At 38.6% G+C, this 13,832-nt stretch overlaps 1 protein-coding gene across 1 annotated transcript in view; it reads right to left on the minus strand.

Annotated features, from left to right (window-relative positions):
- RPGR (retinitis pigmentosa GTPase regulator) overlaps positions 1–13,802 on the minus strand; it is a 28,826-nt gene extending 15,024 nt beyond the window's left edge. Inside the window, exons 1-9 of the mRNA XM_063305227.1 lie at positions 13,650–13,802; positions 12,339–12,464; positions 9,836–9,928; positions 9,359–9,421; positions 5,620–5,778; positions 4,397–4,546; positions 3,516–3,674; positions 1,048–1,203; positions 391–515 (exon numbers count right to left, since the gene is read on the minus strand). Of these exons, the coding sequence (XP_063161297.1) occupies positions 391–515; positions 1,048–1,203; positions 3,516–3,674; positions 4,397–4,546; positions 5,620–5,778; positions 9,359–9,421; positions 9,836–9,928; positions 12,339–12,464; positions 13,650–13,677 (1,059 nt within the window). The 5' untranslated portion in view covers positions 13,678–13,802. The remainder of the gene's footprint in view (positions 1–390; positions 516–1,047; positions 1,204–3,515; positions 3,675–4,396; positions 4,547–5,619; positions 5,779–9,358; positions 9,422–9,835; positions 9,929–12,338; positions 12,465–13,649) is intronic.
- Positions 13,803–13,832: the final 30 nt, after the last annotated feature.

Raw genomic sequence — 13,832 nt, forward strand, 5'->3', positions numbered from 1 at the left:
CAGTCGGCATCATATAAAGGTATAGGAAAAAACTGGAAAAAATCTATTTCTTATGATATTCTGAAACATGTTTTTCAAATAATATAACTAAATGAAAATGCTGTATGGAAATGGAACATTTCTCATGCCATTTTGCTGCTTCTTTTTCTTATTATCATTGTATGCTATAGAGTGTTTTTATTCTGAATAACATTAAATCATTTTTTAAAAATGTAAATAAAACATAGACTAAAATGTGATGGTGGGGTAATGAATAAAAGTATATTTAATGTCTTCAGTGTTCATCTATAATTAAAAATAAAATGAAGCATAATACTAGCTTTAAATAATCAGATCTTTTAAATGCCACAAGACCTATTTCAGAACATAAAGAGGAAACTGAAGACTTACCAATTGTACAGTAAACCTCAAAAAATTGGAACATAATGTAGGTACAAATTGATTAGTGTAATTTTCTTCCCCAAGTCCTAATTTGCCATGCCGACCATCTCCAAATGTATACATAAGACCGTTCTCTAAATACAGAGAAACATGTTAATGGCCCAAGCTGCAGATGAAAAAGCTATTCTAGCAGCAATTCTATACTTTAGTTTTTCAACATGTAAAATAGGCTTTTCATTAGATCAGGAGCATACAACTAGGGCGGCTGAGATTTTAAAGACTCAGTAATGAGACCTGCACCCAAATAGGCCCATTATAAATTGTTGCCTCCATTTCTTATTTGGAGGGAAATGACAATTTGCCATATTCAGATTTAATGGCAAATTGTGGTTTCAAGAATAAGGAAATGTGTGGGGAAATCTGAACATATGAGAAAAGCAGCTGCAACGCTGAGTGATTAGCTCAGGGTACCATCCCAATGCAAACCCATCAGTTGACAATTACATGTGAACTTAGTCTTCATATTTTTTCTTTTTTGTTTAACTTAACAATTAAAGTTAAGTTGCGCTGAAATCTGTTTAGGACTATGAGGATCTATTAACCTTTAATACCATAAAACCCTTAGATACACTGCAAATGTAGCACCGGAGTTAGCAACATACATACCTGTTATTAAAGCTGTATGATTTTCCCCACTTGCAATGTTATAGATCTTATGCTTTCCCAGATGATCCACCATCTTTGGTTCAGAAGTTTCAAAGATAAATGTGCCAAGTCCAAGTTGCCCATATTGGCCTAGGCCAAAGGTATAGACCTCTCCCCCTGAAAAATGTACATGACATAATATCCAAGTCACAGCCTGTCATTTTCAAAGAATTCAGTCTGTTATAAGGAAGCTTATTAAGATAAGCTTTTTAGCAGATAAGATCAAACAGCCATTCAGATTAGTATCTATAGTGATTATTGTATAAAAGAATGTAAATCTAGCCCATCCATTGCAAAGTGTATCAGCATTATCAATGTAACAAGGTATGCCTCATGCAAGAGAAAAAAAGCTACAACTGATCTTGATTGCCATGTTACTCTAGCTTTCTAGTCAATGGTTTTCCTTCTTCGCTAATAAAGAAACATTACAAGACACAGAATCTTGTTTCCCAAAATAACAAACAAGATTCTGAGAAAAGCATATAAGCAGAATATAACAACAGCAGCATTTAAAATCTGCCTTGCAGAATAAAATGTGGGACAATCTCTATGTTCATCACCTTGAGTTCCCAGAGAAGGAAAATATATATGTAATATAACATAGTCATTATTGTTGTTGTTGTTATTACTATTTTATCACCATGTCCCATTTACTACTGGCCATAGGGTTTTTAAAGATGTTGCTAAACTATTTCAAACAAAGCTATTTACAATACAGGTAGTCCTTGCTTAACATCCATTTGTTCAGTAACCATTCAAAGCTATGACGGCGCTCAGGGGACTTATGGCCAGTCCCCAAAGTTCTGGCTGTTGCAGAAACCCCATGGTCAAGTGAACAAAATTCAAGTGCTTGCAGCCAGCTCGCATTTATGACTGGTTGCTGCAGACCACGGTCATGTCATTGCCATTTGCGATCTTCCCTGCTAGCTTGCAATAAGCAAAGTCAATAGGGAAGCTGGCAGGGAAGGTCGCAAGTCTCTCAGGTAAGTCTCCCCCAGCCTTTCAGCACTTGCATGCACGTACACACCCTCCTTCCCCTCTTTGCTCACACACACGTACACAACGCACCCTCCTCCCCATTCATTCGTACTGATGCACTCACCATGCCCTCCTCCTCCCTTCCCTTGCACACACACAAACACTGCCCTCCTTCCCCCTTCACTTCCTCGCACTCATGCACATGCCATGCCTTCCTCTCCCCTTCATTCACATGCACTGTACTCTCCTTCCCCACCATCCTTCCTATGCTTGTGCTGCTCTACAGCACCCACCCTCCACAACTTGCACATGGCCTGCACCAGGCCTCCCAGGGCCTTCCCCCTCCATGGCATCCCCACACCCTTTACTTGGGACTCCTTCTGCTTCCCGCCTAATGACCTGTGCATCTTGGGTTACAACTACAACTGGGACTGCCTGGATTGCTGTTGTTAAGCGATATGGTCATGTGACATTGCACTTTATGACCGCATTTCATAGCGAAGCAATCCCGGCCCCATTTGCTGTCATAACTCGAGAACTACCTGTACAGCCACTCCTCATTTAGCAGCATTCTTGTTTAGTGACCATTTGCAAATATGATGGTAATTTTAAAAAAAAAACAATTTTCTAACCAATGCATGCATTTATGACCAAATTTCTTGGGCCTGGTAACAAAAGCTTTCAGTGTAAAACTGATTAAAGTCTGGTCATATTCAGGCAGCAGCAGAGCTAGTCAAAGGATTCTACTCAACTTATTAAGGTCACAGAGCTGAGCTTGTTAATTTGGGGCTAGCACTTTTTAGGGAAGCACTGTGCTGCGGAGACATGCAGCTCAGGAAGAAATAGCTTGTTTAAGCAATCTCCACCCTATCAGGGGGCAAAAAAAAGGGGAAAAAATGGGTCAGGCACACGACACTGTACAGAGAACTTTATCTCAATAAGACTGCAGCAACCAGTGATCTTTGCAGTGTCTCTGTCTCAGTCACATGTTTGCTTAGCGACCATTTTGCTTCTGATTTAAGGAATGGATTGCATTTGCTAAACGAGCAGGGGTAGACAATTTGTAGACCTTCAGTTGTTGTTGCTGTAATTCTCATCTGTTCTAACCAATGCAACCACTTATGAGGAATGATGGAAGTTGCAATCCAGCAACATCCAGAGTCAAGTCTTGCCCTCCCCACTTAAAAGTCTCTCTTTGATATTCAGTTTAAAATATGCTAAGTGTTCAGAGTCATGAGTATGAACACTAACTATATAGTAAAAAGTAACAGAAGCTACTTGGATTTTATATCTATTTTATTTCCTAATTATATCGATTGTATTGTATTTTATGGATTTTATGGTTTTGTCAATTTTGTTGTAAACCGCCTTGACTTCCCCTTTCAGGGGAGATGGGCAGTGATAAAAATTTGAAAAACAAACAAACAAAAGAAATATTGATACTTATATACCTGCAAGTGCTACTGTATGTCCTCCTCCACAGACAACCTTATTAACTCTACTTGAAATTCCAGAAACAAGCTGTGGGATTTTATTGTTTTTCAGCTGTTCAAGTGACAAACCTAGTTTCCCATTTTCAGACTCCCCAAAAGTATAAAGTTCTCCATCACCTATAGGAAACAAAGTAGGAACATTAAGATTCATGATAGAAGGAGAAAACACATTAATCTGAGGAATATTGCATGCTGACTTTCTTTATAATACCTTTAGCTTCTGGACTATAGCTAACTTCAACTTTTTAAAAAATGAACCATGCAATCCTAACCCCCAGAAATGTTTCCTGGAGAGATCAGCTGGCAAAGCTGATTCCTTCAACAGGGAGTTCGACAGACAGAGATTTATCAACAGCAAGAAGCCATACCACCATGGAAATAACTGGAAACTCTTTGGATATGATTCTTCCAATAGCTATTACCAAATTCTGAAGCAGAGTATCATGGTGGGGAGGGGGGCAACATAGAGGAAAAGCTCTGGGTTTCTTAGATCCATATTTTATTTCTTGGGAGAGCTCGGAATCAGACCTCCAGTCTATTCTCCCTTAGAGCTTGAATTAATAATCCACTATCCCTGAAACTAGAGAGGGCATTTTAAAAAAAGAAATCTACATAGCAGAGATGCAAAAAAAGACTGCCTATTGGCCTTGACTGGCCCAAACTATCAGGACTTTGTAAACAGTAGGAAATTATTACCTTCACTCCACCCTCTTAGACCACTTAAGACCGCTCTAAAAGTCACAGATATACCACTTGATCAGCACCAAATATAATGGCAAATGCAGAATTCCAAGCCATGCTATTGGACGCTACACATACATAACTAATCTTATACTTACATGTTATTAAGGCAGAGTGGTAATACCCACAAGAGATCCAGAAAACTGGTTTCCCAACGTCCACTTGATGAGGAACACATACATTAGCTTCATTACCCAAGCCTATTTGGCCTTCAGAGTTGTCTCCCCACATAAAAAGTTGTCCATCCTCTTAAAAATAAGAGAGTTTATTATTGTAAAAAAAAATCCCACATTATTTAAAGAAGCAAAATCTAAGGAAGTGATGTTTAAAGCTATGGAGACTAGAAAAGAAACCTGTACTACAGAGGGAGAGGGAAGGTTCAGAAACAACAGCAAAAAAAAACACAAATCAAATAAAAAACATCTCATATAATCTCATGTCGTCTTCAAGACTAATCACAAGTGTTCTTAACTGTTCAGTAGCTACCTATAGAAATCAGAGTTTACAACTTGTACATCATCTCATAGCCAGTGAGTTACATCTGAAAGATAAGTGCAAATTGTGATGTCTTCCCTCTCTGAAATTATTTCTCTCTTACATCAGACAAAGCTTAAATGCATTTTACAAAAAAGGATACAATATTTAGAAGCATTTCTCTTATAACTAAGACATTGGGGTGATCAGTTTGTTAAGTTACTTAAAATCTTGTGAAGATCCTACTACAGAGCATCTTCATACTGCTTTACCTGTGCCTGGAAAAAGAGTTCATTCCAGGCTGGAGAAAATATGAGGGTTGGGGGTTTTTTTGCATTTTAAAAGCCATGTCAACACTCAAAGCAGAAGTGCATATAGCAAATTGTCCCCAAACTACTGCTTCACAGACATAATCCAATGACTTCTTCTGTATTTATGGACATTACTTACGAAATTGTAAGGATGCTTCAGACTCCGCTACAAAATGCCCTTGATAACCTGCAATGGTCTCCCTTCTGTTCAAGCTGAGAGAAAAATGAATTGTTTGCTTATATCCAAATTACAACCTTTTAAGCCATTTCATAGCCTTTGGAACTTGTTGTTTTGGCTATTGTTTTAATGATCATATTCAGGTTAAGGGCACATAAGTATCATTTAATAATAGTCCTGACTTTTTTTTAAGGAAGCTTTTGCTTTGGCCAAAAGTGTCTCCATTTCACACCCTATTTTGTGAAAAATATTGCCCTTTGATAGGTAAAATGGCTTCCATAAATGCCTCATGGAAAATACTTAAACCTTCATCTAACTTCCTCTTTAACATAACTTTCATGTTAGCCACTGGGCTCACCAGTTAATGCTGCTGATGTGTAGGATCCAGCTGCCAGCTGTTTGATCTTGTGCTGACTGGTAAAATAACTAATCAGATGAAATGTACTTCTTTCTTCTGTATCTCCTAGTCCCAGTTGTCCTTCACTGTTACCTCCAGCAGCATACAGGTTCCCTTTTTCTGTGTAGAGAAAAGCGCAAGCAAAATAAGCACACTTCAGTTGAAGCACCAGAAAAAAAAAACAAATCAAATAAAAAACATCTCATATAATCTCATGTCATCTTCAAGACTAATCACAGGTGTTCTTAACTGTTCAGTAGCTACCTATAGAAATCACAGTTTACAACTTAGCTCTTTTTAAAGAATTACTTACTACATAGTGGAATTTGACTATGTAAACTAGAATCATAGAGTTGGAAGGGACCATAGGTCCAGCCCCCAGCAAAGTGCATAAACCCATATTAAAGCATCTCAGAGAAAGGCTGTCTAACCTCCACTTGAACCCATCCAACAAAGGGGAGCCTACTACTTCTCTGGGTCATGCATCAAACAGTTACAAGCAGACTTTTTTCATGGCTAGAACTTAGATTTTTAAAACAGGAGTGATTTCATCCATTGCATTTCCTTCATTCCCAATTGGGAGGCGGGAGCAAGGGGAGCACACTAGGAATATGTTTGGAATAAAAAAAAAAAGCTTAAAACATGAGGATTCAATCAATAATTGTTCCATGTGTATACATTCTACTTGTAAATGCAACAACAACAACAACAAAAGAATATAAAAATCTGATTTTGAGGGACCCCAGCTTTCGGAACTTAAAAAAGGAGTAGAGTCACAGCAATATATTTTTCATACTTCTTATGCTATGTCAATCCCAAACTGGCTTAAGAAGAGAACTATGAAGGGAGGCAATTTAATATTCAAGCTAACTGCATGCCATAAGTCTAGTTATGTGGAATTTATCCTTTCATTCTTTAAAACCAACCCTACTTTTACAAGGTGAAAGATAGTATGTTCCAATGAGGTGGGCAAATGTCCAGCATCTCTGGGTTTGGTTTGGAGGGAAAGTAGATTTTGCAGAGTAGGAGTATCTCTGGTAGAATGGCTTCTGGGCTGTGCTTTAAAAATTCAATTAAGGATCTAGATTCTGAAGTTAGGATATGGGAATGAATATATGTTATCTTGAATCAGAAGTGAGGTATGTAGGGGATCAGCAAAGAATTAATTATCTTAGCTCTAGCTAAGATTAGTCTGAGAACTTAGGGCCAAGATTTTTAAAGGTGATATGGCCCTACCTCTGGCTCAGCTCACTGTACTAATGACCAATAAATGGAAACGTGAAAAAAATGGAAGAATTAATTTCCTGTCTTCAACTTTTATCTACACCAGATTCTGCTTTCCATCTTTTTTTTTTCCCCTGTTGGATGTAGTGATGCATGTCTAAGGTTCCATTTATTGGCTTATCTCATTTTAAGGGTCATAAAAAGTCTATACCCTGAAAGATACTCTATTTTCTTTGCATGACAATGAAGGCTAATTAGAATAAATTACAGAGTTACATAACTAATGAAGAGTGAAGTAATGTTTAAAATTTCAATTTCATTTTAATTTCATTCCCTTGCAATTCAATACCCTACATTCATATGTTCCATTACATACTCCTCGTTATAGAATAGTTTGCCTACAAAGATTATGCCAATCATTGTGTATACCATTTGCAGTGAAGCGATGTAGCTTTATCTCGTAAATAAGGTTTTTAATACAGAAAATGAACAGCAACAAAAAAATAAAATTAATTCTAACACAAATATTAATTGCCTTGCCTACCGTGTTTGAAAATAATTTTTTTTAAAATGTTATACACAATGAGCATCTGTTAACAATGGCAGTTCTTGGCTTCAGTTCAAGAATCTCTTGCACTCTTAACAGGTTACCATTAAGATCAGTGCTGACATAGTATCGATATCCTACAGAATGTGTTTTGCAAGAGATGGTCTTAAGAACATACATTCCTTTCTTCACTCTCCTTTTCTTTCCAGTTAGATGACTATCTTAAAACATGCATTTCCTATTGTTATGGACATTTTACTCGTATTTCTGCATCATAACCACAAGTTGCAACTCTCTCTAATGACATGTTGATTTCTATTTCCACCTATGTATCAGCCATGGTATAAACTGAAGGTACAAATATTTCATTCCAGTTACTAAAATATATGGAAACATGTCATAGAAGTAACAGCTTAATTAGCAATTAGAGCCAATTAGCATTAATACTCAAACCAGGCTTAATTATCCATAAATTTGTTCAAACACTTGACTACAAATGTTAATGATGGCCATGAAACTAATTGACCACAAAATATACCTTTATCATGTGTAACCTGATTCCTCAATCTCATAAAACCAATTTATGTCTAATGCCAAACACATAATTGACCATGGTACATAAACATAATAATTCTACAGTATTCAAAATTATTCATTTCACAACATTGCTTAAAACTTTCAGATTTCTATAGTTTCTTATGTTTATTAAAAGCATTGATAGGAATGTATCTGTTAAAAATGACTTCCATTTTTCAGTTTTTAGAGAGATGAAAATCTACAACTTGAATATATGAGAGACAGTTTGGTCTAGTGGTTAAGGTGCTGGGCTAGAAACCAGGAGTCTGTGAATTCCAGTCCTGCCTTAGGCATAAAGCTGGCTGAATGACCTTGGGCCAGTCACTCTCTCTCAGCCCAACTCAACTCACAGGGTTGCTGTTGTGGGGAAAATAGGACGAAGGAGCATTAGGTATGTTTGCCACCTTGAGTTATTTATAAAAATAATAAAGGGGGGGGAAATCAAATAAATAAATAAAATAATAAAATAATTAAAAAGTCGAGTTCCTAAATCTCCAGTAAATTATTTGTATTTGGATTAACATGTTGACTATTGCTAGCAAAATCCTATTAAAATTTCTTTTTTTTTTCTGCTGGGAGAAATGTACTTGAAAAATGATTCAGTGACCTTTATGGTTTGCTCATTATTCAGTCATAGACATTAGGGATGTGCAGTGAATTAGATCAGGAGGGGAGAAGGTGATTTGGAGCATGCATAGTCATGCTGTTGCATTTGTTGGCAACTCCTTCAAGAAGCTACTTTAAGCATGCCCACACACAATCCAAATCACCTTTTCTCTTCCAGATATGGGTCACGGCACAGCTATAGTAGCTATTGCATGTGTAAAGCCCATGTTTAGGCCCAGGTTTCTCAGGTTGAAATGTCTCAAGTGATACAAGACTGAGAAAGGCCTTAGTTTATCTATTTAAAAAGTCATATTCTACTTTTTCTCCAGGTAACTAAAAGTAACTAAAGTTCTGATGAACCATAATTATTTAGAACCAACTTTTAGTATTACAATATTACTATAGGAAAAAAGTGGCAAAATTCACATCCAGCCCAGAAAACTCTCTTAACTTGAAGTTTTTTATCATCTTAACAAGGTCATTTCAAGAGGCAAGACAAACTTCTCTTGGAAGGAAATTCCAGCCTTTTGATGCTGTGACCAAAAAATGCCTCTCCCCAAGTCCAATATATACTGTATCAAGAAGTTACTACCAGACAGATGGACCAACTGTCAGACTCAGTACAAAAAAGCTCTATAATCACATGACAATGTTTTTTGAAACTATGTTATTTCTTATGTTACTTCCTACTCAAGCAGAAAGCTGCCACAGGAAAACCTCTGGCATATAAATAAATAAATTACACACCTGTGTAGATCAAAGTGTGATTTCTTCCACAACCAGCCAGTTTCACTTTTTCAGGTTTTAGAACTATGGATTAAGGACACAATAAGTTATTATTATTATGTTTTAATAATTATAAAATGAAAATGAAAATAAAATTATAAAATGACCTGCTCAGCATCCAGCATCTGTAATTTACAGTCTTCTACTCATTATCAATCCCAGCATTTGAGAGCACATCATGAGTAAGCTGGATTTTCTAATGAAGTTAGGTATGAATCATAAAAATAATTCAGTAAGGCAGCAATCCTCTATATATTTACCTGAAAATTTTTGAATATAGCACAGCTTATTTCTCCATTAATACAAAGAATTCCTAAAAACAATACTGGATAGGGAGACTTCAAATCTTAGTGATGTGATATATAAAAATATTTGTCATTTTGGAAACTAGAATGATCAGATCTATTCTCAAACCTGACAGATAAAATAAAGACAAACCTTTCACACAAGTTGGCTTGTTGACAGTATTCTTTGTTCCAAATCCTAGTTGCCCCCAGTTGTTGCTTCCAAACATATATAGTTTACCATTTTCTGCAGAATACAGACATTAAAGAAAATAAGTGATTGCCAATGTATTCATGTTAAGATACACCCAACATTGTCAATTTAGCTAGACACAGACACAGAACTAAACATAATAACCATATAATGAACATTAAGTCAGCAAGATGTTATAGACATATATAACTTTCATAGGCTGTAGTTAAATGTACCTATTTTTCTATTTCTATGCATATATTTAACTATTTTGGTCTTTGACTATCTGGGAACAGTTTGACTCTGTTGAACCCGAGGAAGTGGACAGGATCCTTCGGTCTGTAAATGCCATCACCTGCCAGTTAGATCCATGTCCCTCCTGGCTGGTGAAAGCAGCTTGGGAGATGACATGTGGCTGCGTCCAGGTGATGGTGAATGCATCCTTGAGAGAGGGGGTGTTTCCAGCAGCCTTTAAGGAAGCGCTGGTGCGCCCTCTCCTCAAGAAACCATCCCTGGACCCTACTATACTGGACACCTGTCGCCCAGTCTCCCACCTCCCCTTTTTGGGAAGGTGTTTGAGAAAGTGGTGGCATTACAGCTCCAGAGGAATCTGGATGAAACAGATTATCTAGACCCCTTCCAGTCAGGTTTCAGACCCGGTTATGGGACGGAAACAGCATTGGTTGCACTTATGGATGATCTGTGGTGGGAGAGGGATGGTGGCAGTGCATCCATCCTTGCTTTTCTTGACCGCTCAGTGGCTTTCGATACCATTGACCATGGTATCCTTCTGGACCATCTCAGGGAGTTGGGGGTGGGCAGCGTGGTCTTGTGCTGGTTCGCCTCCTTCCTCCAGGACTGGTCCCAGTTGGTGTTGACAGGGAGCAGGGCTGCAACTAGGGTCTGTGTCACCTGGGGCAAACATGGATTCCGCACCCATTTTGGTGCCCCCCTGCACTCATTTTCGCACCCCACCAGTGCGGTGCCCAGGGCACATGCCCCAGTTGCCCCCCCCAGTTGCAGCCCTGACAGGAAGCAAGAGATCCAGCCCACGGCCCCTATTCTGTGGGGTTCTGCAGGGCTCAGTACTCTCTCTGCTCCTTTTTACATCTACATGAAACCACTGAGCGAGATCATCTGTCACCATGCGGTAAGACGGAGTGGCTGTGGATTAATGGCTCCTCAGTTTCTGGGAAATTGCCATCTTTAATTCTGGATGGGGTCGCAGTGCCTCAGACAGATCCAATGTGTAACTTGGGAGTCCTCCTGGACTCACATCTCCTGCTCGAAGAGCAGGTGGCAGTCATGGCCAGGAAGGCCTCTGCGCAACTCTGTGTTGTGTGCCAGTTACGCCCTTTCCTGGAATGAGAGGCCCTTCGAACAGTCACTCATGCCCTGGTTATCTCCCACATAGACTACTGTAATGCGCTGTACACGGGGCTACCCTTGAAGAGTATGCAGAAGCTACAGCTGGTCCAGAACACAGCTGCACAGGCAATTCTAGGAGCCCCAAGATCAGCACATGTAACACCTGAAGACATGGCTCTTTGCCCAGGCCTTTGGTGAGGATGACTGATGCCCCTTTTCTTCCTTTCCCTTATACCCATCCAGGTTTGTATTCTCTGCCATCTTTTGTTTCTTTGTTTTGTGTTTCTTGTACTATTACTTGCTTTTAAATGTTTTTAACAATTTGTAAACTGCCCAGAGTTGGGCAACATATAAATTTAATAAATTATTATTACCATTATTATTTCAGTATCACTATAAAGAAATTATAATTATTTTCCAAAGGATTTTTATGTTACTCTGTTGTATCTGAAACATACAAAAAAATCTTGTGACATCTTTAGAGCTAATATTACAATTCTATTCATGGGCACTTACCAGTAACCCTAAGCAAGTTTACTGAACTTCCCAAGTAGTACAGCAAAACAGATTTATTGTATTATTAATTATATAACATATGATAACTTAATGTTAAGTCTTTAAATTGCCACTAGACACTTTCCCTTTCGAAATCTCATGTTTTAAAGTATTTCAATATCGTTATCAGACTGAGAAATCTGAGGCTGTTCAGTTGTAAACATTTTGCATTATCAGTATCTGTTCTGTAGACCTTTAAGACTTTTTAAAGCCTATCAGGCTTGAACTGGTCATGGATTTATAATACTTCCTTAACATATCTAATCTGTATTTTGACTATATTTATTCACCCCAACACAGGGAGGCATCTAAAGCTCTGCTTGATCTGACACTGTTGCTATGTAATAGTCAAGGTTATCCTTAGGACTGGGCTTGATGATTAGGAAAGCCAATTTTATCTAGTCCATTTTACAATGAAAGTCTGAATTTCTGAAAATATTAGTATCTCCTTCCTATAATATTACTATCAATACAATGGTAAGCCTTTTCTTAAAAAATCTGAACACTGAAAAACATGATCCTAAAATCTTGTCATACCAACCTGTTACAACAGATGTATGTTCATCTCCACATGATATGTGTAAAGGCTTGTCATTTTTAAACCAAAATTTACTAGGCACATTTTCTGCAAATTTGCTTTTTCCAAAGGTGAATATAGCACCTGATTCTAAAAAAGAAAAAGCTTAAATATTAGTCTGAAATCAATGTGACATAACTCTAACAACTAATTTTGCCATTTAATCTGTCAAAATATCAGTATACTTTTCTTTTTCAATGTCTTGACTTTGCCTATATAGATACAGATACTTATTACATAATAAATAACTTACTTGCACCCAAATAGTATCACTTAAAATATTGGCTGGTTGGTGTGGGTTTTCACATTCAAAATACAAGTAGCATGAAAATATAACCTAATCATTAAAATTGCTGACAGTCAAACAGCACTGAGCCAGAGTGATTATTTGACTGCTTTTCCTCACTCTTTTAGAGATGCATTCTCCCTACCACTACCTTACACCTCTTCCGTTACCTGCACAAAACTCTACTAGATCATGAATTAATAATGAGTTGCAATGGGAAACATAACCAGAGGATACTGTACTCACAGCTATGAAGTACAGCTACTCCCTAACATGTCCAGAGCAGATCAAAACAATTCTTCAAAAAAGAAGAAACGAGAGGTTGAGCATCCTATTCCATTCACAACCTTTTTCTAAATAATTTTCAACACAGATGTTACAAGGCATACAATGTATCCTGTAGTTCAATGTCAGCAGGAGGTTAAACGACTTCAGCGGTCATGAAAAGCCTTATGCTAGAACTTTAGCCCTCTCCAGGTTTTAAGAAGCAAATCAAATTGCCCTACAACAACCCTATCTAGAAACCTAAAGCCTCCTTCATCAGTTCAGTTGTACATGCCGCAAAGTCAGTAACCTATTAAATTAACCATGTTTGAGGCAGAATGTAGGCTAAACCTGATGCTCTTATTCCACAAGCTGCAAAAGGGAGAAACTCAGAAGACTGAGAATGGCCCCCATATTGTAAGAAGACAAAAGCCACGACTCAGATGCACCCCGCCTCCGTCCTTTGCAGCGGCAGGCCCAGTGACTAAAACCTTCAAGGACGCTTTCCAAGGAAACAGGGTCCCACGGAAGGGCTGAGCCTCAAGCACACTCGTCCTTCCTGCCCCGCCGAAAACAAGCAGAGGAAGAACGGGAGCGGAGGAGAGACAAGCAGGCAACGGGGCATCCGCTCCGGCTCGCTCGGCAGAGCCCGCAGACGACGCCAGAGGCGAGAGGGGGTCGCCGGCACCAACCAGTCAACTTCCCGAAGTGGGGACGGGACTCACCAGGCACCTGCTCCTCAGCCTCCCCCATGACGGGCAGGAGGGGGGCGGGGGGCGGCGCCGAGCTGGTAGATGGACCCGCGAGCTGCCTCGAGCCCGGAAGTAAACAAATCTTCTGCCATTAGCAACGAAGTCCGGCTCTACCATAGAGTACTTTGCAGGCCTGCTCAGAGCGTAAATGATGAG

This window comes from Candoia aspera, chromosome 5 (genome assembly GCF_035149785.1).
Source record: "Candoia aspera isolate rCanAsp1 chromosome 5, rCanAsp1.hap2, whole genome shotgun sequence".
In the NCBI taxonomy this organism is placed as follows: domain Eukaryota; kingdom Metazoa; phylum Chordata; class Lepidosauria; order Squamata; family Boidae; genus Candoia; species Candoia aspera.